Genomic DNA, 23,725 nt, shown 5'->3' with positions numbered 1-23,725 from the left:
CTTTTTTTTTTTTTTTAACATTCATTTTTTTCCTTTCCCATATGACCTTCCTTAGTGATTTTTTTACAAGTTTTTGTGTGTGGTAAAATATACACGACATAAAGTGTACCATTTTAACCATTTTTAAATGTACACTTCAGTGACATTCAGTACATTCACATGGTTGTGTGCCCATCACCACCATCCACCTTCAGAACCTTCCCATCTTCCCAGACTGAAGCTCTGTCCCCATGAAGAGTAGCACCCCCGTCACCTCGCCCCACTGGCCCCTGACAGCCCCCATTCTACTTTCCATCTGTCTGTAGAAGTGGAACAATACAATATTCGTCCTCTTGTGACTGGCTTATTTCACCAAGCATAAAGTCTTCAAGGTTCATCCATGTTTCCAGTGTTTTTTTTTTTAAACACTCAAGGCTGATTCTGCCCTTCCTAATCACACTGATTTAGAACATTACAGAAACTTTTAGCCTCTTCTTGCTAGGCTCATACTTCCTCCCACTGCCTATGGCTTTGTTTCACTGACTCTCCTAGGACAGTGTAGACTTAGAGGATGGTGTTCCTGCCTTGGGAAATGTGGGCCTGGCTCAAGGCAAACGCCCCGCACCTCCCCAGGAGACTTCTGGTTGGTAGAGGAGAGGGCTACTTGGGCCCTGTGTAGTGGTTCCTGGAGTCGGGACTCCTGTAGAACTAAGAGATTCTGGCCTCGAGTGTGTCTTTCCTTTTCCTAAAAACTCCAGGATCAGCTATAAAATTTGCTGCCTTTTTTTCTTTAAAAGAACAAATGCTAAAGGCCCCACCAAAATGCCAAGAGGATGTGCACTTTGTTACACTCTTTTCCCCTGGACTGTCGAGATGATGTGAGAAGTACCACCTGTACACGTGGGTGTGCCAAATGGGCATCAGGGTCACTGCATCTTTAGCTGAAAGATGCTATTCTCATTCCATTCCTGTCTTCTCATTTCGTCTCTTCTTTTTACATGTATTACTAGCTATTACCGTAGCTTTTATTAATCAAGAGAAAAAGCATTAGGCTTTTATCTTTGTTAAACTCGTAACACTGAGTACTGACTACTGACTCTATTCTAAAGTTGACCTTAAATGAAAGAATATGTTTCACTTTCTTTTAGGTTGATGATTTCAAAATCTGTTTAATTTCACACCCCAATCAGTAAAAAATGTTTTAGCATTTATACCCATTATATGGATATCTATCTAGAAATTTTTCACATGCACTAATATTCAGTATTGTTACAAAACACTACTTTTTTCTGGGTGAGATGAAAAAGAAGCACCTAGAACTAGTTGTAATGGCGTCTCCCCATGCCCACACAGTACTGGCCCAGTGTACATGCATAGTATTTGAAGACCACAAAATTTTCACCATGATGTAATAACACTCACGGATTACAACTACTTTGTAATCAGTCACTTAACATTTCAAAGCTTGCCTTTTCTTTTCAGTTGTTACAGACTGAAAAAGGGTCATCCTACAATATGACTCTCATTCACTTGCTTTCTGATATGTTTTCATGAACGGGAGAGAGAAGGGTGAGGTTCTAGTGAACCCATGAGTGGCATAACTGGAAGCAGAAGACCGAGGAGAAAGTGCCAGCGGGTGAAACTGTCACAGGTGCCAAGCTGGGAAAATAGAGGCTCACGGCTCTAGGTGATAAGTACAAGGCAAGCCCACTTTTCCTGTTCTGGAGCACTTAGTCTAAATCTTAGCATACCACACAAGCATTAAAATGTACTTATTAGTTTCTCCTAATCTCAATGTGTTTATGATCTGTCAACACGGCAGAACCTTCTATACACTATGGAAAAGGATGGTGGTGCCTGAAGGGAGAGCGAGTCCCTGAGAGCCAGACTCTGATGTTTCTGTCCATTACATCATCTACAGCAGCACCTCTTAGAGGACCGGGTAGCTCGCAGGTCACTTTCCTGCACTGAAGACACTCAGTGACTGAGAAGCTGTTTTTCCCTAGTACTTCATTCTTCACCTGGATTTTTAGGGCTTAAGCCACTGTCACCAACTATTTAGTGGCAAAAGAGGAATTAAAATATGGGTGTCCTTTACATACTTGTAATTCTTAACAGTGAACCTCTAATTCTTATAATTCCTTTTAGTAAAGGAAGATTTTTTTCCCCCCAGAGAACAGCTTTGTATTTTTTCAGATTATATAAATAACACAGGTTCATTGTGAAGAATTAAAACGTGGAAAAATATAAAGGCAAGGTTATCTGGAATCCCAGCATCCCGTGACAGCCACCGTGGTGCTCTGTAATGAACTGAGACAGAGAATGTGCCTTCCAGTGGCTGTTTCGCCACTTCCTACAGCTGCATAAGGTCGACCCTCCCCCAGAACAAATCCCTTTTATAAATGTTCATAATGATGGAAATTAAGAACATTTTCGTAAAGTTATTTTGAGAGTATATTAGCATTTCTATTAAGAGGAGGAAAAATAAAATGTTTAAGGAAGAAATCTATTAAATAATCTAACTTCTGTCCCCCATTTTAAAGATCTGGAACATGAAGTCTAGGAAAGAGGCTGGCTTTGAACCTGGTTTTGAACCTGGCTTTTCTACTGCTCATCGACTGGCTCCGAAACTCCACTGAATGTGGTTGGTTTCTTTCCCGCAGAATACCGAAGGAAAAAAATCCCTGCTTGGGCTACCTCTCCTAGACCAGTATTTCGTCAGCCAAAAGCTTTAGCTGTCGTCTCTCTTCGGTACCAGTGGAGTATTTCCTTATATGCCACTGACACTGAGTGAGAAAATGCAAGCCCCATTACAAGGGTCCTTGGGACACCAGCTCTCCAGCCCTTATGAACTGAACATTTCTGCAAAAAAAACACGATTTCCTTCTCTGATTGATACAAAATCAGTCCACACAGACAGTTCTGAAAACTACTTGGGAGTCGTCCATGTGGCATCATTTTAGGAAAAGCAGATTTCTGTACCATACAAATAAAAAGATGAGTCAGGAGCTACAGCATCTAGTGTGGGCAGGGGCCAGATGGGAAAGAGGCAAAATGCAAAACACCAAACTGCAAACGGGTGTCTTACTGTACTTCAGTTTCAAAGTGAAAGCAGAGATAATTTGGTTCTGTGATCACAGGCCTCACACTGGCAGATTTGTAACTGCTAATTATAAACTGAAACATAAATAATGTTGGAAGTCGTTCTTGTAAAGCACTTCTAGGGTTGCATAATTGTTGTACAGTCCCTAGTTCTTTGATTTCTGAAGCTCCTGATGGGCTGGCTGAGGACAGCCTATTCCATGGGGAGCCGCAGGTGCTTTTCTGTGCCCAGGCCACTGGCTCTGCACCGCTGGGAGAAGAAAGCCGATTGAGGTAACAGCCTCTGTTCTCAGTAGAGGATGAACATTGATCTAAACACAGAACGTAATAACAATTAAGGAATAGCCACGGGAGGGGAAGATCTCCGGAGGAGAGATCATTTGAACCAGGCCTAGATGTGTGTGGCTGGGCAGACCTGGGGGAAGTAACAGAAACCATACTCTTTCCAAGACACTGAGTACCTGAATCTGGCAGGGGACAGGGAGGCTTTTTTAAAGGGATGCTTGAAAAATGACTCCAAAGCTTCCTACCAGATACCAGGATCCTCAAGATCAGCTTTCCAAGGAGTGTTTCCAAGGCAGTGTTCACTTAAAGCCCCAACAAAACGCAGCAACAGAATAGAACTGAAGCTGTGACTTCTGAGAAGGCCTCAGATTCTATCAGGATAGAAAAACAGGGCAACCAAACAGAAGCACGGATAACTAGAGTTTTCTCCTCCCTCAGCTAAACTAAGAGGAAAAGAGGTGGTAGAAGGTTTTATGAACATTTTTGTCTCATCCAGTCTTTCCGACCAAACAGCAGAAAGGGCTACAGCTAATTGGTTTCAAACCCACATACGGTGACTCACCAAGCTGTGAGATCCTATAGAAAACACTGCCTCTCTGAGCTCAGTGACAAATATCAAGAGGATCAAATTAATGTGAAAATCACCTATTTGTAACCTATAAATCAGGACTACATAAAGATATATTCTGTTACAGGTCAACCCCTTCAAGATTTAACTGTATTTTTAGTTCTAAGAAAGAAGATTTGGGCTCAAAAACAGTAAAATGACCTTTGATGAGATTGTTCTATTAGGGTCTGTAAAACTGAAAAGTGCCATACAATTTAAAATAGCATTAATTAGCGACTTTAATCTCAACTCATATAGGTTAGACTATGGTTAAAACAGAAAAAGTTTCGTGGGTACCTGGGTGGCTCAAGTCAGTTAAGCGGCTGCCTTAGGCTCAGGTCATGATCCCAGGGTCCTAGGATCCAGTCCCAAGTTGGTCTCCCTGCTCAGTGCTGGAGGGGAGGGGGCGCTGCTTCTCCCTCTCCCATTCCCCCTGCCTGTGCTCTCATGCCCTGTCTCCATCAAATAAATCTTTTAAATTAATTAATTAATTTTAAAAAAGAGAAAGACTCAAGAGTGGGACTCGAGTTTTGCCAGTAGCTCTGACTCTGGCAAGTAATTAATCCCTGTGCCTCAGTTTACTCATCTTCAAGGCACAGAGAGAAGATGCTTTACTACTTCAGGGATTATGGAAAATAATACAGTGTATGTGGGTGTCTTTTGAGCTTACAGGCTGACAATGCTAAACACCGGTATTCTAGAGCATAGCCTCAAAAATTAGGATTCCACAAAGCTCACATTTCAGAAACAGAAGAGGTCATCCTAAATGCCTAAATGGAAGAAACCTGTAAGATTAATTAACCACAGGGGGATGGCCTGTCTTCCCCATTACTTAGGAATGTTGTTAAGAAGTGAAAACTGGCACTTGAATGTTTTAGTCATTAAACCGTCCTAGAATCTACCTGAAAGCAAAATTTTCACTCTTAGGGAAGGAGCGTCTGGCTGTTGGCACAGATAGCAGCTTTCTCTTCCTCGCCGGCACACAGCTGGTGATACTTCCCGGCCTCCCTGTGGTGAGGGGTGGCCATGTTAGCTGATGGAACACAAGAAGAAATGATAATGTGCTATGTCCAGACCACAGCTTTGAGAAAAGCTTTCCCTGTTCTACTGGCTTGGACTTAAATCGCAGCAAGGCCTTCTCACGTCGGGTTCCTGGAGCCATCAGGTCGTCATCATATATAATGAACGTGAAAATAGTCACCCAAATCCATCTTCTGAAATTTCTTTCTATAGAGAACTCTGAGAAAGGCTGCCCTAGAGGATGACACGGCTGCATGATCACAGGAAGCTGGGTCCCTGAATAACTACAGAGGCATCCTGATGTAAATGAGAAATAAATGGGTAATTATGAATTTTGAGATCTATTAGTTTCAGTAGCTAAAATTACCTCCAACACTTAAAAAAAAATCTTAAAAAAAATAAAAAATAAAAAAAAAAAAAAAGGGGCACCTGGGTGGCTCAGTGGGTTGGGCTGCTGCCTTTGGCTCGGGTCGTGATCTCAGGGTCCTGGGATCGAGTCCCGCATCGGGCTTTCTGCTCAGCAGGGAGCCTGCTTCCCTCTCTCTCTCTACCTGCCTCTCCATCTACTTGTGATTTCTCTCTGTCAAATAAATAAATAAAATCTTAAAAAAAAATAAAAATTAAAAAAATAAAAAATAAAATTACCTCCAACAGACCACCTTCAACTGATTCTCCCTTAAATGAAGATGAGTTGTTTACACCCACCCGTCCATGATAAAAAGGCACACAACTCCAATACCCATGCCTGTGTTTTCCTCTACATCATACAAATGGTTTCTGCAATTCTAGGACGGTGGTGTCTTTACAGTTAACATAGAGTGCAACTCCTAAATTTTTTTTTTTTGCAACTCCTAAGTTTTAATGAAAAAAACTTTTATTACAAATTCAATTACAATTCCAAGGAAGAATATGTATCAACATCAATTTTACAAACATACCCAAAAAATTGGACTTTGAAGCCCTAACAATTTAAAATTATTCCCTTCCTCTATACAAACCTGTGATTACTGAGTAACAGTAACTGATTCTAAAAAGAGAAAGGGATGTGCTTTTCAGATGAAGTCTGCCATTTGTACCACTCACCAAGACTGTTGCCATTCTTAGCACCTGGGTTCACCAGGATGTGATCCAAGCAAACTAGCCTCGATTTTTTAGGGAAAAACCCTTTTTAGGAACTACGTGTTCTTTCCTAAGAAGAAGCTGTTCCCACCCGCATGATTCTGAACAGCGTGTTGACATTGTTGCTTCGAATCGCATCCCGACAAGCAGTGATCACCTGGTTCTTTGGTTTTCCAACTGTGTGGGATGAAACAGGAAGTCAGTACAATACAAAAAATGATTAAAAGTTAAATTATAAATCAGAGGCCAGTTTTAAAACAGCATAAAACTAGGGTGGAAAAGAGATCTATGGTGGGCAACTTTAATTTATCTTACCACTCCTTGAAAAAGAAAACTCTGCGAGGGAATTTATCACAAACCAAACCTAGGGACCATCTCAAACCTAGAAACAAAGTCAGTTTTATAGAAGAGGATCAAATCATATATTCACCTAGCAAAAATATTTTTCTTTTTTTCTAACGATTTCAATTAATCTCTTCACCCAACATGGGGCTCAAATTTGTGACCCTGAGATCAAGAGTTGCATGACCTTCAGACTGAGCCAGCCAGGCACCCAAGCAAAGATTATTTTTCTAAAAGGAGGTAAAAAATGGGGCACCTTGGAGGCTCAGTGGGTTAAAGCTTCTGCCTTTGGCTCAGGACATGATCCCTGGGTCCTGGGATCGAGCCCCACATTGGGCTCTCTGCTCAGCAGGAAGCCTGCTTCTTTCTCTCTCTGCCTGCCTTTCTGCCTACTTGTGATCTCTGTCCATAAAATAAATAATCAAAATCTTTTTTAAAAATAAATAAATAAATAAAAGGAGGGCAAAGAATTGACCCAAACAGCAGGTTTCAGGTATAACTGCTTCTTCTGATTTATTCTTGTTCTTTTTCTATAATTTAAGTTGGGTACTCAGCTCATTAATTTTCAGTTTCCCTTTTAAAAAAGTATATTTAAGGCTCTCCCTTCCACTATATTTCATTAGGTCTTTCTTGGAAGGTGCAGCAAGATCTAAGAAAAGGGGCTGAAAGTTTTCTTTCCCTCTGAAGTCTGCAGACTGGCGAAAGCCAAAGTGCAGCCAAGCTGGGTGTGAAAGGTACGCTGCTGTTGGCCTCACTATGAATTCTAGAAGCTACCGCTAGCTCTAAGGGTTCTCACCTCCAATTACAAACTACTTCCGGTGCTACAAAAAGGGACTTACCCCGCAGACGACCTGCTCTTTGAATGGCCTGATTTACTGCTTTGAGGTTCCCCAGGAGCTCTGTGTGGTTATTACAGCGAATTTTGTATCCATTTAGCAAGTCTTTATTGAGGTCGTACAGTTCCATGTAGCGGTTCTTCATGGTTTTCCTGTGTAAATCAACAGGAGTGTATTACCATCACTGTATTTCAATATAGCAGGCTGAGATGAAAACAGTTGCAAACTTCTTACATAGGGAAGACAACACCAAATTTTTAACTTTGAAAGGTTTGCTTTGAAACATTGAGAAGTTTCAAAATATTCCATTTCTTCCAGATAAATGGAAAACAAGTGGCCTTTCTTGGTTATTGATCCATGGAACTGAGAAGTATTAAGTACCCACTGTGCTGGGAGGGGGATAAGGAAAAGCAGGCAAGGCAAGAAGATAGCTTCAAAGTTTCTGGTTAATATTCACTGGGCAAAAGTGACCTTATTCTTAACTAATAAATTCAGCTTCTAATTTTATTAGGGTTTTAAAAAACAAAGGCATGAAATGAAAATCACACTGAGACATTACTACACAACAATGAAAATGACTAAAATAAAATAAACTGATAAAGGCAAATGCTGGCAAGGATGTAGACAGAGCAACTGGAACTCTCCCGCCCTGCTGATGGGCATGCAAAACGGTACAGCTACTTTGTAAAATGACTGCACGGTTTCTTTCAAAGTTAAATATACACTTACTATGCAACCCAGAAATCCCATTACAAGTGTTTACCCAAAATAAGTGAAAACATGTCTGCAAAAAACACGCAAATGTTTATCGCAGCTTTATTCGCAATCACTGGAGTTTGGAAACAACCCAATGTCAATCGGTGAGTAGATAAACAAAGTATGGTATATCCGTTCAGTGGAACAGTACTGTAGCCAGCAATAAAAAGGAACCAATTACTGACACAGGCAACAACATAGATGAATCTCAAAGGCATGAGAGTAAACAGAAGAAGCCAGCTCAAAAGACATATACTATATGATTCCATTTATATGACATTTTGGAAAAGGCAAAACTACTGGGAGAGAAATCAGATCAGTGGGTGCCAAGGACAGGAGGTGAGGGGGCTTGGAGTACTGATGCAGAGAGGCACAAGGGTGATGGAAATAGTCTACATCTTAACTGTGGCAGCAGTAACACGGTTTATATGTTTCTAAAATTTATTGAACTATATACCCTGAATCTTCTGCATGTATATAATAGATTATATATCAACTAAGTTGGCTTTAAAAAATAAAAACAGGGGCGCCTGGGTGGCTCAGCAGGTTAAAGCCTCTGCCTTCAGCTCAGGTCATAATCCCAGGGTCCTGAGACTGAGCCCCGCATTGGGCTCTCGCTCAGCGGGGAGCCTACCTCCCCTCTCTCTCTGCCTGCCTCTCTGCCTACTTGTGATCTCTGTCAAATAAATAAAATCTTTTAAAAAAATAAAAAATAAAAGCATACATCTGAATCTCTAAATGATATATAAATAATTCAGGGGAAAAAAAAGGGATTTAGAGGTTGGTGGTCACTTTCCTACAGTTTAGCAATCAAATGCCTAAACACCAGCTCTCTGACTGAAAAAAGGGAAAAAAGGGAAAAAAAAAAAAAAGGAAAAAAGCCAGAAAGAGCATAGGAAAGGGGCCCTGGAGATAAAGTTGGCCAGAAAAAGCAAAAACCTCATATACCTCGAAGATGATAATAATAGGAAGAAAATGAATTGCAAAGTGAGAGGCAAAACAGTCTCAATTTACAAAGGATACAAATTCATATCTGGAAAAACTTAACTATAACGTATTTAGTAAATAAGTGGTTATATTGATTATATTGGTTAACCAATATATGGTTATATTGATTATAAAATCAATATGCAAAATTCAGCAGTGTTCATACATTCAAAAAAAAAAAAAAAGAAAAACCAGAAGATGTAACATGGAAGAAAAATCCTATTTATAACTGCAAAAATAAAATACTTGGGTTATTCTATTACCTCAGAGTGTAAGTTTAATTAATGACCAATATGACTATGTAAAAACTCCAAAAAGCTGGTACATGGCAAAAGCAAAAATTAATTTTAAAAAATCTAAACAAAGGATAGATATGAATGAAAAACTGCAAAAAATCTGCATCTCATATCATAATTAATATACCAATATAAACACACAAAATAATTAAGTCATTCATATACAAAAAGAAAATACAAATGGCCCTTAAAAAATGAAAAAAATCCTCAACATTGCTCACAATAAAACAAATGAAAACCAGAATGAGACCACTTCTTACCCACTGCGTTGACAAATATCTAAGAGTGTGCCAACATACTCCACTGGCAAGGCTGAAGAGAAACAGGCACTCTCTGATGAGAATGCAAAATGGTATCACACCTATGGATGAGAATTTGGCAATATCTTGCAAAATTCTGTATGCAAGCTATCATTTACTCTGGCAATTCCATCTCAGGAATGTTCCCAAAGATATCTCGGCAAAAATATGAAAAAATTACTTAAGAAAGCTATGGGCTGCGGCACTACCTATAACGGCAAAAGAGCAACCCAAGTGTAGGGAACTGGCTGGAAAAGCATGCAGAGAATGCGTACTGTATGGCTGTAAAAAACAAACAAACAAAAAAAAAACGAGAAGTATTGCGTGACGTGACTGCAATATTTTAAAGTATAAAAAAGCCAGGCAGAGAAGAGTAATGTGCTATGATGTATCTAGCGAGGGAGGAGACGTGAATGTGTATATACGTGTTTGTATGTGCATAATCAAAACTTGATTGGTTATGTATAGTGAGAGGGAGGAAACAGGATGAAAGTGACAGGAATTATAAGTTAGACTTTTCTGTACATTGTTTTTTAGTGCTGACTTTGGAACCACATAAGAGTTTTAATAAATGTGTAATAAAATTAAACCAAAAAGGAAAAAAATGTCAGTTCCCTCAAGACCAAAAGCAAAATGAACCAAATGAAGCTAAATATATATATCAGATTTGTGGTAAAACCAAAAAGAGGGGAATTATTTCAAACACAATAATTTGATTAAAAATTCCCACTGGAATATACTCTAAAGACAACAAAAAAAAAAAAAAAAAGAGAGAGAGAGAAAAAAAGCTTTTACTGTTGTCAGCAGTCATACTGTTTATGGTAATATTGGTATTATTCTAGCAAATACTCATGTGGATACTGGTTAGAGCCATGATTTCCAATGTCAGAAAGAAAAGATACAGCTACAAAATCAAAGCTACGAATCTGAATTCATAAATTTGAAATGGAAATAATATTAACTCACAATACAGGCTCTCATTAAAAATATACATACATTTCCTGACTATATCCATTGAAAAGTCCTAAAAATAGTAACCAAGCTAGTGGCAATGAGCACCTCTAATGTGCAGACTATGATCTCCAAATACTATTTCCCACTAAAAAGAACCAAGGCTCCTTAGAGAAATGGCTGATTCCTGATTCAGAACGATGTGCCAGATAAGCCTAAAACATCTTGTACAAGAAAACAAGGACCTAACAGATATATTCGCTATGTCCAAAGGTAGCTGTAGCTACCTGAAAAGGCTCCTACTGGCCAAAGACAGCACAATTTAGCCATCATACAGAAAAAGTGAAATGGAATGAAGCACATTAAATATGTTAAAATACATGAGTCTATAAGGATTTAAAAAATCTCACTGGTAAACATGGAAGATGCTAGAGAATTAACTCATTATTTTATTATTATTATTGATATATATATTTTTTATTTAATGTGGGGCTTGAACCCTGAGACCAAAACCTGAGCTCAGGGGCCCCTGCATGGCTCTGTTAAGTGTCTGCCTTCAGTTCAGGTCACCCTCCCAGGGTTCTGGAATCAAGCCCCACATTGGGCTACCTGCTCAGTGGGAGTCTGCCTCTCCGTCTCCCTCTACCCCTCTCCTCGGCTCATGCTCTCTCTCTCTCTCCCTCTCCCTCTCTCTCAAATAAATAAATAAAATCTTTAAAACAAAAACAGAACCCTGAGCTCAGATTAAGCGCTGGATGTTCAACCGACTGGGCCACCCAGGCACCCTCCAACTCATCATTTTAAAACTGATAAATAGGGGCGCCTGGGTGGCTCAGTGGGTTAAGCCGCTGCCTTCAGCTCAGGTCATGATCTCGGGGTCCTGGGATCGAGCCCCGCATCGGGCTCCTTGCTCAGCGGGGAGCCTGCTTCTCTCTCTGCCTCTGCCTGCTTGTGATCTCTGTCTCTCTCTCTCTCTGTCAAATAAATAAATAAAACCTTTAAAAATAAATAAATAAAATAAATAAAAAAAATAAAACTGATAAATAATCTGTCTTTCCTTAAAAACTCATCATTTTAAAACTGATAAATAATCTGTCTTTCCTTAAAAACAATACCTCAGGGAACCAAATAATCATTACCTCATAAGGGAATGTTATGCTTTATATAAGTATTTCAACTAAAAAATGAAGACTCCAAAAGAAATAATGGATCTGGGCAATGGCCATCAAGGACTGATAACAGAAAGACACAACCAGGCATTACATACTCCCTCACACAAGTACATAGCACTGCTTAAGAAGTATTCTTGCCAAAAAATTGCACTTGAATCTGATCAGGCCTCTACAGCAACCTACCACTCTAAGAGAAATACAGGGGACAAAAGAATACTACTAAACATTACCACAAGGATACAATTAGCAAAATCCAAAATAGGACACCACAGGAGGAGGAGAGGATTGGGAAAAATGTGGATTACAAGAAACTTAATCTTTGGTCTTTGCTTGAAAAAAAAAAAAAAAAACTTAAAACACACTCACGTGAGACAACTGAGGAAATTAAACACTGAAATAGGTTATTTTGTGGTATTAAGAAATTTTTTTCGGGGTGCCTGAGTGGTCAGTCAGTTAAGTGTCTGCCTTTGGCTCAAGTCATGATCTCAGGGTCCTGGGATCGAGCCCTGCATCAGGCTCCCTGCTCAGCAGGGAGTCTGCTTCTCCCTCTCCCTCTGCCTGCCACTCTGCCTACTTGTGCTCTGTCAAATAAATAAATAAAATAAATAAAATCTAGAAAAAAAATTCTTTTCCCAAGTGTGATAATGTGGTTATTTGTTTTTTAAAGACTCACTATCTAGAATATTTGTGGCTGAAAGGATACTATGGAATTTGCTTCTAAATCGCCCATACCTGGGAGAGGAAGAAGGTGAGAGCATCGAGGAGACCAGACGGGCTGGTAGATGATGATACTGAAGCCAGGTGGTGGGTATATAGGAAATCACTGTATTACTTAATCTGCTTTTGTAGGTGTTTAACATTTTCAACAATATGACTATTTCAAAAATCACTTATTTCTGAGCTTCACCGTTTTAACATATGTCAATAATTTAGGCCTTTCAGGAAAAAGGTAGCAGCCCGGGCAAGCTCTTGCCTGGGATCTGGGCACAGAAACTCCATCTATCACTGGTTACTGATTTTACTGTCTCCACCTCAGTCACTCTGAGAGCCAAGAAAAATTCTGCAAGAAGCTACAGCTGCACATCTTTAACTGTTTTTACTGTAAAATGTAATACACATTCGGAAAAGTTGACAGAACGGATGTTTGTAAACCAGGCCCAGAAACGGGACACCGCCGCAGTTCCCAGCAGGCTCTCTGTGAACACAGTCCCTCCTGCCCTAAGAGAGAATAGTGTCTTAGATGACAATCTCTTTCCTGTACTTCCTTATACACTCTTCATCTAGGTATGCCTCCCATATGATACACTTTAGTGCTGTGCTTCCCAGCTATATAAAAGGAAGCATTTTGTACACATTCTTCTGAGTCTTGCTTCTTTCCGTCCCCCTTATGCCTGTAAGATTTGTCCGTGTTGTCACATGTCACTGAGACAGGCATACTCTCATTGCAGGTCATAACCCATTGTGCAATTATACCACAGTTTACCATTATATTGTTGATGCTAGTTTAGTCTGTTTCCACTTTGGGATTCTTAGGAACATTCTTGTATAAATTCCCTGGTTTATATGTTGACACAAGTTTCTCTAGATTATAAACCCGGAGTAGAATTGCTGAGTCATAGGGAATGCCCATTTCCAACTTCAATGACAATGCCAAGTTATTCTCCAAAGTCATTGTACCAATTTACACCCCTCCCGGTAGCATTTGAGGGTTGCTATTCCATATTATGGACATTTTTAACTTCGCACCTGGCCTGGTAAATACTCACATGTCCCTCATCAGACGAGCATCTTCAGCTCGGACCAGCAAACTTCGGATCAGGTTGGAATTATCAGCCATCTCAGCACTGAGCTTCTGATGCACCGAGTGATATTCATCCACCTAAAAACCATGAACATGCAGGAATTAAAAAGACCTCACAGACTTGTTGAAACTAGTCAGACTGAGAAGACATTCTCTGCCATATAGAGGCCCTTCTCTTTTCCCTACGCACCTGTACCATCTCGACTGTCCCCCATTGTCTCACCTCCTCATCAATGAAATTAAGTTGTCTATGCTGCCTCCAACATGCAAGATGGCATTCCATCTGGATCTTTCCATGTCTTAACACAGGGAGCCCTAGCCACACACATAATGTTTTAGAGATCTGGGGTAAGAATATCGTGATAATTTTGGGCCAGTCATGACCCTTATTTTTCTTTTCTTTTCTTTTTTTTTTAAAGATTTTATTTATTTATTTGACAGAGAGAGATCACAAGGAGGCAGAGAGGCAGGCAGAGAGAGAGAGAGGAGGAAGCAGGCTCCCCGCTGAGCAGAGAGCCCGATGCGGGACTCGATCCCAGGACCCTGGGATCCTGACCTGAGCGGAAGGCAGCGGCTTAACCCACTGAGCCACCCAGGCGCCCCATGACCCTTATTTTTCTTTTTCCTTTTGAATCAGGGTTGTTGGAAAGCACTGAACCAACAGAGCAATGTAACTACAAGAGAAGAGTGAAGGGCCAGCAAAGGAAAAGGTGATTATGACATATTTTTTAAAAAGTATCCCCTGAAACCAAACAAAGAAAGCAGAGTGGTCTAGAGCTCAATCATTCACTTTTTTGAAAGAAATCCTTTAACTAGTGAACCCTCTAAAACTAGGTGAAGTTCAACAGTTTTCAAGAGTTCTTTAAAACATGACTGTTATTACAACATACACACAGTTGGGGTATCGTTCCTCTCCTAAGAGAAACATTTCAAATATTATGACACTACCGCATTCTCACAAATGCATCCATTGGGTGCCCTCACCTTAACTAGCACCTTTCGTAATTCCTCAAAGTAGACAGGGAAATCTGCTTCTACTTGAAGGTCTTCAATAGCAAAAAATGAGGCCATTGACTGGATGATATCACCAGCCAAGTCAATATCATCAGTATTTATAGTGATCTATCCAGGGAGAAAAAAAGAGACAAGCTTAGTATCCTCAGAAGCTAAAGACAAACCCAGCTGAAACAGTACCAGAATTTCCCCCATGTTCAACATATTTACTGAACCTAAATTTACATGTGGTGGTAAATAAGACAGGGGTTAGCCCTGGAGGAAATTGCAGACCACATGCACCACACTTCCAGCAACAGGCTAAAAGATGAATCGTCCAGCCTTGTAAACTTAACAACAAAATCACTCAAACACTGAAAATGTTTTTGTTCACCTCTGTATCCCCATTCCTTCTTCCCAACTTACACAAGGAAGCGCTGAAAGGAAGGATGGAGGAAAACAGAATACCACTGTTCTAGGTTACACTTCAGTGTCTAAATAATTAACAATAACAGACAACATTGAAACACATGGTTTTAAGACCTTGAGATTGGTGCTACCCACCTTACCTTGCACTGAATAGAGAACAGTCCATAAGAAATCTATGACCGTGACAGTAAACCTTACCTCTCCACTAAGTTTTATCTTTATATACAGTTGGCCACCATTCCGTAAGGATGTGAAACACACTTGAAATGGAGCATTTTGAATGTTAGTGTCTTCTGGTAACAGAAAGTTCTGGCTGAGCCATATAACAACCTTAAAAATGAATAGGATGAAATGAACTTCCATTTTTATTATTTTTTTAAAGATTTTATTTATTTAGTTGAAAGACAAAGATCACAAGTAGGCAGAGAGGCAGGCGGGGTGGGGGGCGGAAGCAGGCTCCCTGCTGAGCAGAGAGCCCAATACGGGGCTCGATCCCCGGACCCTGAGATCATGACCTGAGCCAAAGGCAAAGGCTTAACTGATTAAGTCACCCAGGCACCCCCGAACTTCCACTTTTAAAGGACAGTCATTCTTAAGAATTATCTTTCTTCCTAGATTTATTGCTTAAAAAAAAAAAAAAAAGCATTGGGCGCCTGGGTGGCTCAGTGGATTAAGTCGCTGCCTTCGGCTCAGGTCATGATCTCAGGGTCCTGGGATCGAGTCCCGCATCGGGCTCTCTGCTCAGCAGGGAGCCTGCTTCCTCCTCTCTCTCTCTGCCTGCCTCTCTGCCTACTTGTGATCTCTCTCTGTCAAAAAAATAAATAAATAAATCTAAAAGGAAAAAAAAGCATCATAATTCACACCCCCTCCTACCCACTCTGTACATGATCTCTTAAGTAACATTCATAATGTCTGGCCCCACAGATGCATGGCTTTAGAGCATTTTCAGTGTGGACATAATCTCATATGGAATGTAGAAACACTTTGGGTAAATGATAAGTCTGTTTATACAGTAACTCTTCTGTGGTTATATCCTGGACAATGTAGTCTGCTTGAAAGTACTCCATTCCATTCCTTTCAACAAAAGTTAAAATAAAGTATGCGTGCAAACGCATGAGAGACAGACACAAAGATACACCCGCACGATAAATATAAAGTAAGTTTTAATATTCGTAACAATAACAGTACTTACACAGGCAACAGCACAGGGTCCACATAAGAATCTACGTGAGAATCTACGTGACTACAAAGTCTCCCTGAGATTTCTGAAGTTGAGCCAAGGTTTAAGGCCACTAATACTAGTCTTTGACCCTGTATAAGGTACTGTGACACCAAGTTTGTAATCTGCAGGGGCCGCCCGGAGGTGGAATCCTCCCCGCTTACACATAAGGGCACTGAAGCCAGGACTGCTGAGGGCTGACAGCACTAAGGAAATCACAAAGAATCTAATTAGTTAAGGTAGCATCTGAACCCAAAATGTTCCCAGTGCCAACTCCCACTCTCTTTCCATTCTGAAGCAGGTTCCTCCTGGAATGCTGGGTCAGGACAAGTATGCCAAGACCATGACAAAAGAAAAAGAGGAATTAGAAGCTGGTAAGAATTTACGTGTAACTAAGGATTGCACAAGTAAATAAGGTATGTGTTTTTCGAAAGTGAGAGAAGATATTTCAGCCATATTTTCATCATGGGCTATAAGCCAACACCAAACTACCTACCTCTTTTATGTCATAATTACTGCTACCAAGTAACTTATTCATGTCATTTCCCCCTTTTATGAAAGAGCATCCAAAAGATGCTAAAGTGCAAAGATATTGAAAGAGAAAAGCCTGACACTCACCCTCTGTGCCCGTTCTGCAATGACAAAGTTGACGTAGCTGAGTGGCTCTCTGGTAGGGTCGGGGCTGGTCAGCGCATACATGGAGAAGCGGGGGAGCTGTCTTGTCAGTTCAAATACATGAAACTGGGTGCTGTGGTCAACAGAGGGAACACAAGAAGAGAAATGGGTTGTGTGGAATATTCTTTCAAAATGCAAGGCCCAGAAAATAACTATGAAGTCACTACTGGGTCATCAAGTTGGTTTTACAGGCTTTGCAGAAGGGAAAAACCCAAAAAACTTGACAGTTAAGCCCTACTACAGTAATGGGGTTTGGGATCAGCGAGAACGTGAGTCTTATACATACACAAAAATGTGCACCGAGGGTTTAAAATGCCCCTTTTTTGTTTTTGAAAGATTTCGAATTAGGGAGGTAAAGGTCATGGGAAATCTTGCCTGGGTGCATAGAACCATCAAATGGCTCCTTTGGCTCCCCCAAATCCATGCCACAATAGAATATCCACCCATCTGCTTTCCTCGAAGCACTGGCTAGAAATGAATGGTGACTTGCAAAAGGTCACCTGCTTCTGTAACCCACGAAGGTTTTCAAGTGCAGATCCACAGGGACATCCTTGGGAGGCGTAATGGGGATGCGGATGGAGCTGGAAAGGTTGTGAATGCTGGGGTGTACCACGTGGCTTTCACCTAGAAAAATTCCCTCAGCAAAAATCAGTACTGCTCGGATGATGGTGTCTGCAGAGAAGAAAGACAAGGGCAATTCAAGAACCACTCCAAGACGGCACAAGTGTCCAGAGACGCCAACCACACATACATATCTTCTTACCATTAGAGGTGGAGATACACAATTCTGCGTGAGCGGCCTGGGTCTCGTGCCCCAGACTGACCGAGAGGGCAGTGTGCAGCTTTGTATTGGCTGGGATGATGCCCCGAGGCCCATCAGCCTCGCTCTGCGGACTGCTCAATTCAGCCTGCAAAACATGCCCCCACTTCCAACTCAGCCATCAAAGCAGTGAATTAACGTCAATCTTAAATAACAAGGTTATTCGGCTCCAAAAGGCTGACTCCCGATCATCTGATATTAATCTGATTCTTTAGAATTCAGAGGACTCACCTTGCTATCATTCCCTTTCTCTACCCAGCCTCTTCCCAACGGAAAACGCCCTGTCCCTTTCTGTGGTTACAGTCCATTGTCACCATGCCTTTTATAGTTTTGGGGTGGTTCTTTTAAAATAGCAAAATTAATTCACTTAATAATACATTCAAATACAAATACCCAGGACAAGACAATTAAAGTCCCATCTCGAAGCTTATCCTCCAGCCAGCTTGATACCTACATACATACACACACACACACACACACACACACACACACAGGTTTTGTGGTTGTCAACTTCTATGTTATTTGTTCTTGAAAAAGTAAGAGACACTCTATACACACTGTCCTTGTGTTTTTTCACTCCGTAAAGCCAGAGATATTCTTCCATATCAGTCCAACTGCATACACGTCATTCTCCAGAGCTGCTTAATATCCCCCGGGACACTTCTTACTACTAATCAACATTCCAGTTGGTTGGAAAACTGTTTACTGCAACAAACAGTGCTACCATAAATGTCTTTGGACATGTGTGCAAATACTTCTGTAGTTCAGCTGCATGGAAGTGGGATTTCCAGATTAAAGGATACGTGCCCTCTCCCCGCTGACCCTGACAAAAAGGCTGAAACCATCCCTGCTTCTGCAGCAAGCAGGAGGGGTCCTGCCATTCAGACACCGACACTCCGTCTTCCTTCACATTTGCCAGTCCCACCTCGCCGGTCTCCCATTTCCCGAGGAAAATGTCCATCTCCATGAGGACCTACCTTGGCATTTTCCTCATAGTTGCGGAGTTCCAGCAACAGATTCTGTTTTTTCTGGCTCAGCTCTCGGATCAGGTCCTGCTCTACGCTGGTGTCCATGAGGTTCCCTCTCATCTCCGCTGTGCCTGGCAGGTAGCCCCGGACTGAACAAAAAGAAAAGCCCCTCACCACGTTGAAAAAAAACCCAGCGTAGCCAGTTCTACTGTTAAATCCATCAACTGTCAGTTTTTAAAAGCCAAATCCCTAAGTTCTCATCCCCCCACAACAAGGTGACTGTATTCGGATGAGAGAATATCCATACAAACACTTCATAGTGGAACCCAATCAAATTGAAAATCTGATTTTTCAAGGATTTTTGCCATCCCAATTTACTTTCCCCGTCCACGGCACAGCAGATGAGCTGTGTGTGACCGTCCATCCGGTAATCTCCCTCCAGCACACCAGCAATTGCAGAAGAAAAGTTGTCTTTAAAGATGACCTCCCCAGTTCGGTCACTTCGAGCATCAACCTAAAAATAAAGTAAGAACTTGAAAAGTAGCTTGTTTTTTAAAAACACACACACAAAATTTTAAGGTCAAAAGCAGCTTTAAAGGTCAGCTAGTCTGACCATGGACCCTCCTGGCTTCTCAGGAGATACCTATGACCCCTGGGGCTAAAGGGACCATGAAGGGCCACAACCGGTTGTATTTCCTTCTTTTTAAATAAAAACTGTTTTACATACTAGCCTTTACATAATGTCATTTGGAGAAATGGGTTGCCGGTTCATATACAGAGAACAGGGCAAGTCCAAGCTGTCTGGGATTCCAGACAACATCAGGCATGTTTAGGGTGGTATGGCCGTAGGCTGAGTTCAGATTCCAGCTCTGCCACTTACTATCTATGGGATCTTGGGAAAGTCTCTTATCCACTCTGTGCTTGGTCTCATCATCTGGGGGTCAAGAACAAGAACCTGAGGAAAATAACTATACCAACACTCCACAGGGTTGGAATGAGGCCTAAAGAAATTAACACATTAAAGCACTTACAACAGAGCCTGCCACATAGACATAAACAGGAAATGTGAGTTCTATACAAAAACGTTACCTTTATCATAAATGCACACAAATTATATTTACACCTAAAATTTTTAAAACACCAAACACCAAGCTAGTTCACCCTTCCATCACATAACCTTTTATGATAACCCTGTTTAAGAGGCTCTTCCATGTAAAAACTATTAAGATACCCAAAGAGCCCTCCCATCCTCCCTGAGTCTCCTCTTCCCGAGAAAGGCAAATAAATGATCAGAAATAAATGCAACTGAAAAACAACAATGAAGGATCACCACTTAAAATGATGGCTTTTTTTTCAAGCAAGAACAAGTGTCATCAATAAAAGGGTAGCTACAGAAAAGCGTAGAGCAATCATTTCAATAGCCAGTGCCATTCACCCTTTTTGTCTGTTCATGAACATCCTTCTGGGCAAAACTTCACAACAACAACAAAAGTAAAGTCACTTAGGTCATAGCCTACTACTAGTTCCTACCTCCTGTCTGGAGAATGTCACATTCTAAGTATCCATGCTCCTCATAACAACAACATGTAAGCCTGATAATTATCCATGTTCAAGTTTGTGAAGTAATGCAGGGTTTGTATTTATGAAAGCCCTTAGTACATTAACATAACTCTCAGGTCGCGTGGCTGGCTCCCCAGTGGAGCATGCAATTCTTGACCTCATGGTCCCGAGTTTGAGCCCCAGGATGAGTGTAGAGATGACTTAAAAATAATCACCCTTTAACTCAGACTAAGCTTACTTCTGCATATACATAATATTTTACAAATAAGAGAGTTCATTTACTAAGAAACAAGCCTAAAAATTAATAGTTCTCTCGATATTCTGCTCTTTGCCTTATCCAACATGGAGCTTTTGCCCTGGAGCAGAGAATGGTCCTCCAACTCAACAAATGACCTACTAAAGGCAAAGTTCATCAGTTGCTTGCACTCATTTAGTGTTTCTGCACCTGTATTCACATGCTGGATCTGTGTATTTCCCTTTTGCATGCTATTTCTGTTAAGTGTAGATATCGGTTTTTCTACTTATATAATGAACTGTGTGAATTTTCTTATCTTTTTTTAATGTTCTGGAACAGATTATATAATAGAAATTCCTTAAAATTTTGAAAGCATTTAACCCTAAAAACTTCTAGGTCCAGAGTCATATTTGAAGGTAACTTTTTTTTTTTTTTTTAAGATTTTATTTATTTATTTGAGAGAGACAGTGAGAGAGAGCATGAGCGAGGAGAAGGTCAGAGAGCGAAGCAGACTCCCCATGGAGCTGGGAGCCTGATGTGGGACTCGATCCCGGGACTCCAGGATCACGCCCTGAGCCGAAGGCAGTCGTCCAACCAACTGCGCCACCCAGGCGTCCCTGAAGGTAACTTTTTTTTTAAGGTAACTTTCGATAACTTCTCAAGTCTAGTGGTTTCTAATTCTTGACTCAATCACAGTAATTTGTATTTATAATTTATATTGCCCCAGAATATGGTCCATTTTATAATTCTCACATTTCTTACTGAGGAACACAGTCTTCCTTTATAATTTTTTTATCTTTTTTTTTTTAAAGATTTATTTGAGAGAGAAGGAGACTATGCACACAGTGGGAGGGGCAGAGGAGAGGGAGAGAGAGAATCTCAACCAGACTCCTCACTGAGCACAGAACCTGGACAGGGGGCTCGATCCCATGACCCTGAGATGAAGACATGAGCCAAAATCAAGAGTCAGATGCTTAACCAACTGAGCCATCCTGGCACCCCAGTCTTCTCTTATCATTTTTAATGCCCATGCCAAAGACAAAACCAGGTAAAGGAACAGGAACAAACACAACAGTTCTACAGAACCTGTTCTTCACACAACACACAACAAAAGGAAGGTTACAAGGTACTGGTCAAAAGCAAAGAAAAAAAACAAAGAAGAAAAGGCAGGAATTAGCTGATCTCCTTCAGGCAATCCAGCACTGTCACACAAGAAAGCCAGGGCAAATGGTACCCATGGAGACCTGGCAGCAACTTAGACAGCTTCTAACAAGACAATCTTCACTTGCCAGAAGTCTGCAGAAAATTCTGATTTGAACTTAAAAAAGGAAAGAAAGCAAAAAGATTTTATTTTGAATTTTATAGCTGGGAAAACAATATGATAACATGATTCTTCCCATTAACTCTAAGTTTTCAGTCCGTCAGTTTTAAAGACTTACTAGAGAAGAGCTACACAAACAGTTCGTTATTTGCTTATTAAAATTCCTTTTTTTACAGTCCTACGCCTACGATCAATCTGATTAAACTGATTCTCATTCCTTCAAGGAAGAGATTTAGAAATATCTTCCCAAAGATTTCTCTCAAATTGGGCTCTTAAAATCAAAAGGACACTCACTCACTCGTAGTGCTGACATTACAGCGGGAAGAAAACAAGGTGCGAAGATTATGAAGTTAACTTTGAAAGTACAGCCAAGGAAGACAAGTTTATCTTCTCATGTTACTGGTTCTGAGTCATGCATCCAGTGTATCTCAAACAACTAGTCCTCTGAATCACACCTGAACTCTGTATTTGAACTTACCTTCCCATTGGACCAACCAGTTATCAGTTCACACACTCCATCAGAATTAAGGTCGAAAGCATGAATGCTCATGGCATGATTTTTAGACTAAAAAAGAATTTCAATAATTAGTCCAGAAGTCTTTCAATAAGTATAAAATCCCTGAATAATGAAGGCTGAATTATACTAACTTTAATTCTCCAGTATCGAGCTGTTTTGTCATAAACTCCAACTGTGCCATTGGAAAGGGCATAACCAAATCGACTGCCATACATAGGGCAAAGAGAGGTGATTATCTGCAAGAAATAACACAACATCTTCCCATTAAGCTCAATTTGATGCAAAGTATGGCTTTATAAAATTGCAAGCCTTGCTACCAAGTGTGTGTTAAAATTAGATTTAAATCTGTTCAAGGGGAATGTACTCCTCTTCTCTATGATCCATGTCATCTATTTCAAGAGTTGGGTAATCAGAATTAAATGAACTCACAAAGTTTGCTGTTTGAGATCAAACTTATGCGGCAACTTGAGGCAAATTATTTAAAAAAAATAAAATTGAGTGATTAAGGATGAAATAAAGTGAGTATATAAGAAACAGAAAATGTACAACAGACACAGTTATAAATACTAACTCAAAAAATGTTTTAATACCCTACAGTCTAAATTTTAAAGACCTGTAAAACCCAGAACTGAATCTTTTATCTACATGCTTCCTTTCTATGACATAATTTATTGCTTGTTAAAGATGTTTTTTAGAAGGAAACATAATTCTTTGAAAAGTACAAACGTAAGCACATGGAATTGTGTATGTAACAATACACAAAATGTGTATACCATACAGAAATATTTATAGGACTGTCTGAGGATTTAACACCTTTAAGAGGATGAAATTTTAGATACTGAACAAAATTATCCTTTAAAGTTAAGACCAGAGCTTAATGATATCTATGTTCCTGCAGATCTACTTTCTAATTCTGACATGAATACAAGAGATATTAAGAAATAAATTGTATAAAGCAGAGAATAGTTATATAATTTCCTCTACACCTACAGCTTTTCTACAAAACCACCCACTTCACTTAACTCTGAATGCAAAGTGCTGTGTAGGATTCCAGAATTATTTAGCTCAAGGCATTCTTTTGGCAATAGTCAGTACTGTTCAACTGCCAAATGAATTAAAATTTTGCTGATCTGCAAAATGACATTTGAGCTAGGAGCAAAATCAAACCAAAATGAGAGGAAAATGGCCCTGAAATGAACAATTTTGTAAAGTTCAGATTTTCATAAACTTAGCCCCAAATTCTGTAGGTCCCTTAAGTCCTTCGTTAATTAGTTCTCTAATTAACTAGTTTCTCTCTTTTGTTGGACCAGGGACCAGAGGACCAACAGTCAGCTCAAGTCCCTACTTCTATTTCATGGTCTCCTGTCCTTTTCTAGGATTTAGGAAAAAGATGTTCCAAAGAATGCAGCCTCCTCACATCTAGTATTGACAATAAA

At 40.3% G+C, this 23,725-nt stretch overlaps 1 protein-coding gene across 1 annotated transcript in view; it reads right to left on the bottom strand.

Annotated features, from left to right (window-relative positions):
* Positions 1 to 5,825: 5,825 nt before the first annotated feature.
* The window catches only part of BBS2 (Bardet-Biedl syndrome 2), a 29,962-nt gene continuing 12,062 nt past the window's right edge, over positions 5,826 to 23,725 (bottom strand). The window contains exons 6-17 of the mRNA XM_044256109.1: positions 22,421 to 22,525; positions 22,251 to 22,337; positions 19,035 to 19,170; positions 18,666 to 18,805; positions 17,632 to 17,776; positions 17,369 to 17,540; positions 16,812 to 16,941; positions 15,173 to 15,304; positions 14,537 to 14,674; positions 13,518 to 13,630; positions 7,294 to 7,442; positions 5,826 to 6,289 (exon numbers count right to left, since the gene is read on the bottom strand). Of these exons, the coding sequence (XP_044112044.1) occupies positions 6,183 to 6,289; positions 7,294 to 7,442; positions 13,518 to 13,630; positions 14,537 to 14,674; positions 15,173 to 15,304; positions 16,812 to 16,941; positions 17,369 to 17,540; positions 17,632 to 17,776; positions 18,666 to 18,805; positions 19,035 to 19,170; positions 22,251 to 22,337; positions 22,421 to 22,525 (1,554 nt within the window). The 3' untranslated portion in view covers positions 5,826 to 6,182. The remainder of the gene's footprint in view (positions 6,290 to 7,293; positions 7,443 to 13,517; positions 13,631 to 14,536; positions 14,675 to 15,172; positions 15,305 to 16,811; positions 16,942 to 17,368; positions 17,541 to 17,631; positions 17,777 to 18,665; positions 18,806 to 19,034; positions 19,171 to 22,250; positions 22,338 to 22,420; positions 22,526 to 23,725) is intronic.

The sequence above is a fragment of the Neovison vison genome, chromosome 7 (genome assembly GCF_020171115.1).
Source record: "Neovison vison isolate M4711 chromosome 7, ASM_NN_V1, whole genome shotgun sequence".
Taxonomy (NCBI): Eukaryota; Metazoa; Chordata; class Mammalia; order Carnivora; family Mustelidae; genus Neogale; species Neogale vison.
Note: the sequence above shows the minus strand (reverse complement) of the source record. Positions and strands in the feature narration are given on the sequence as shown.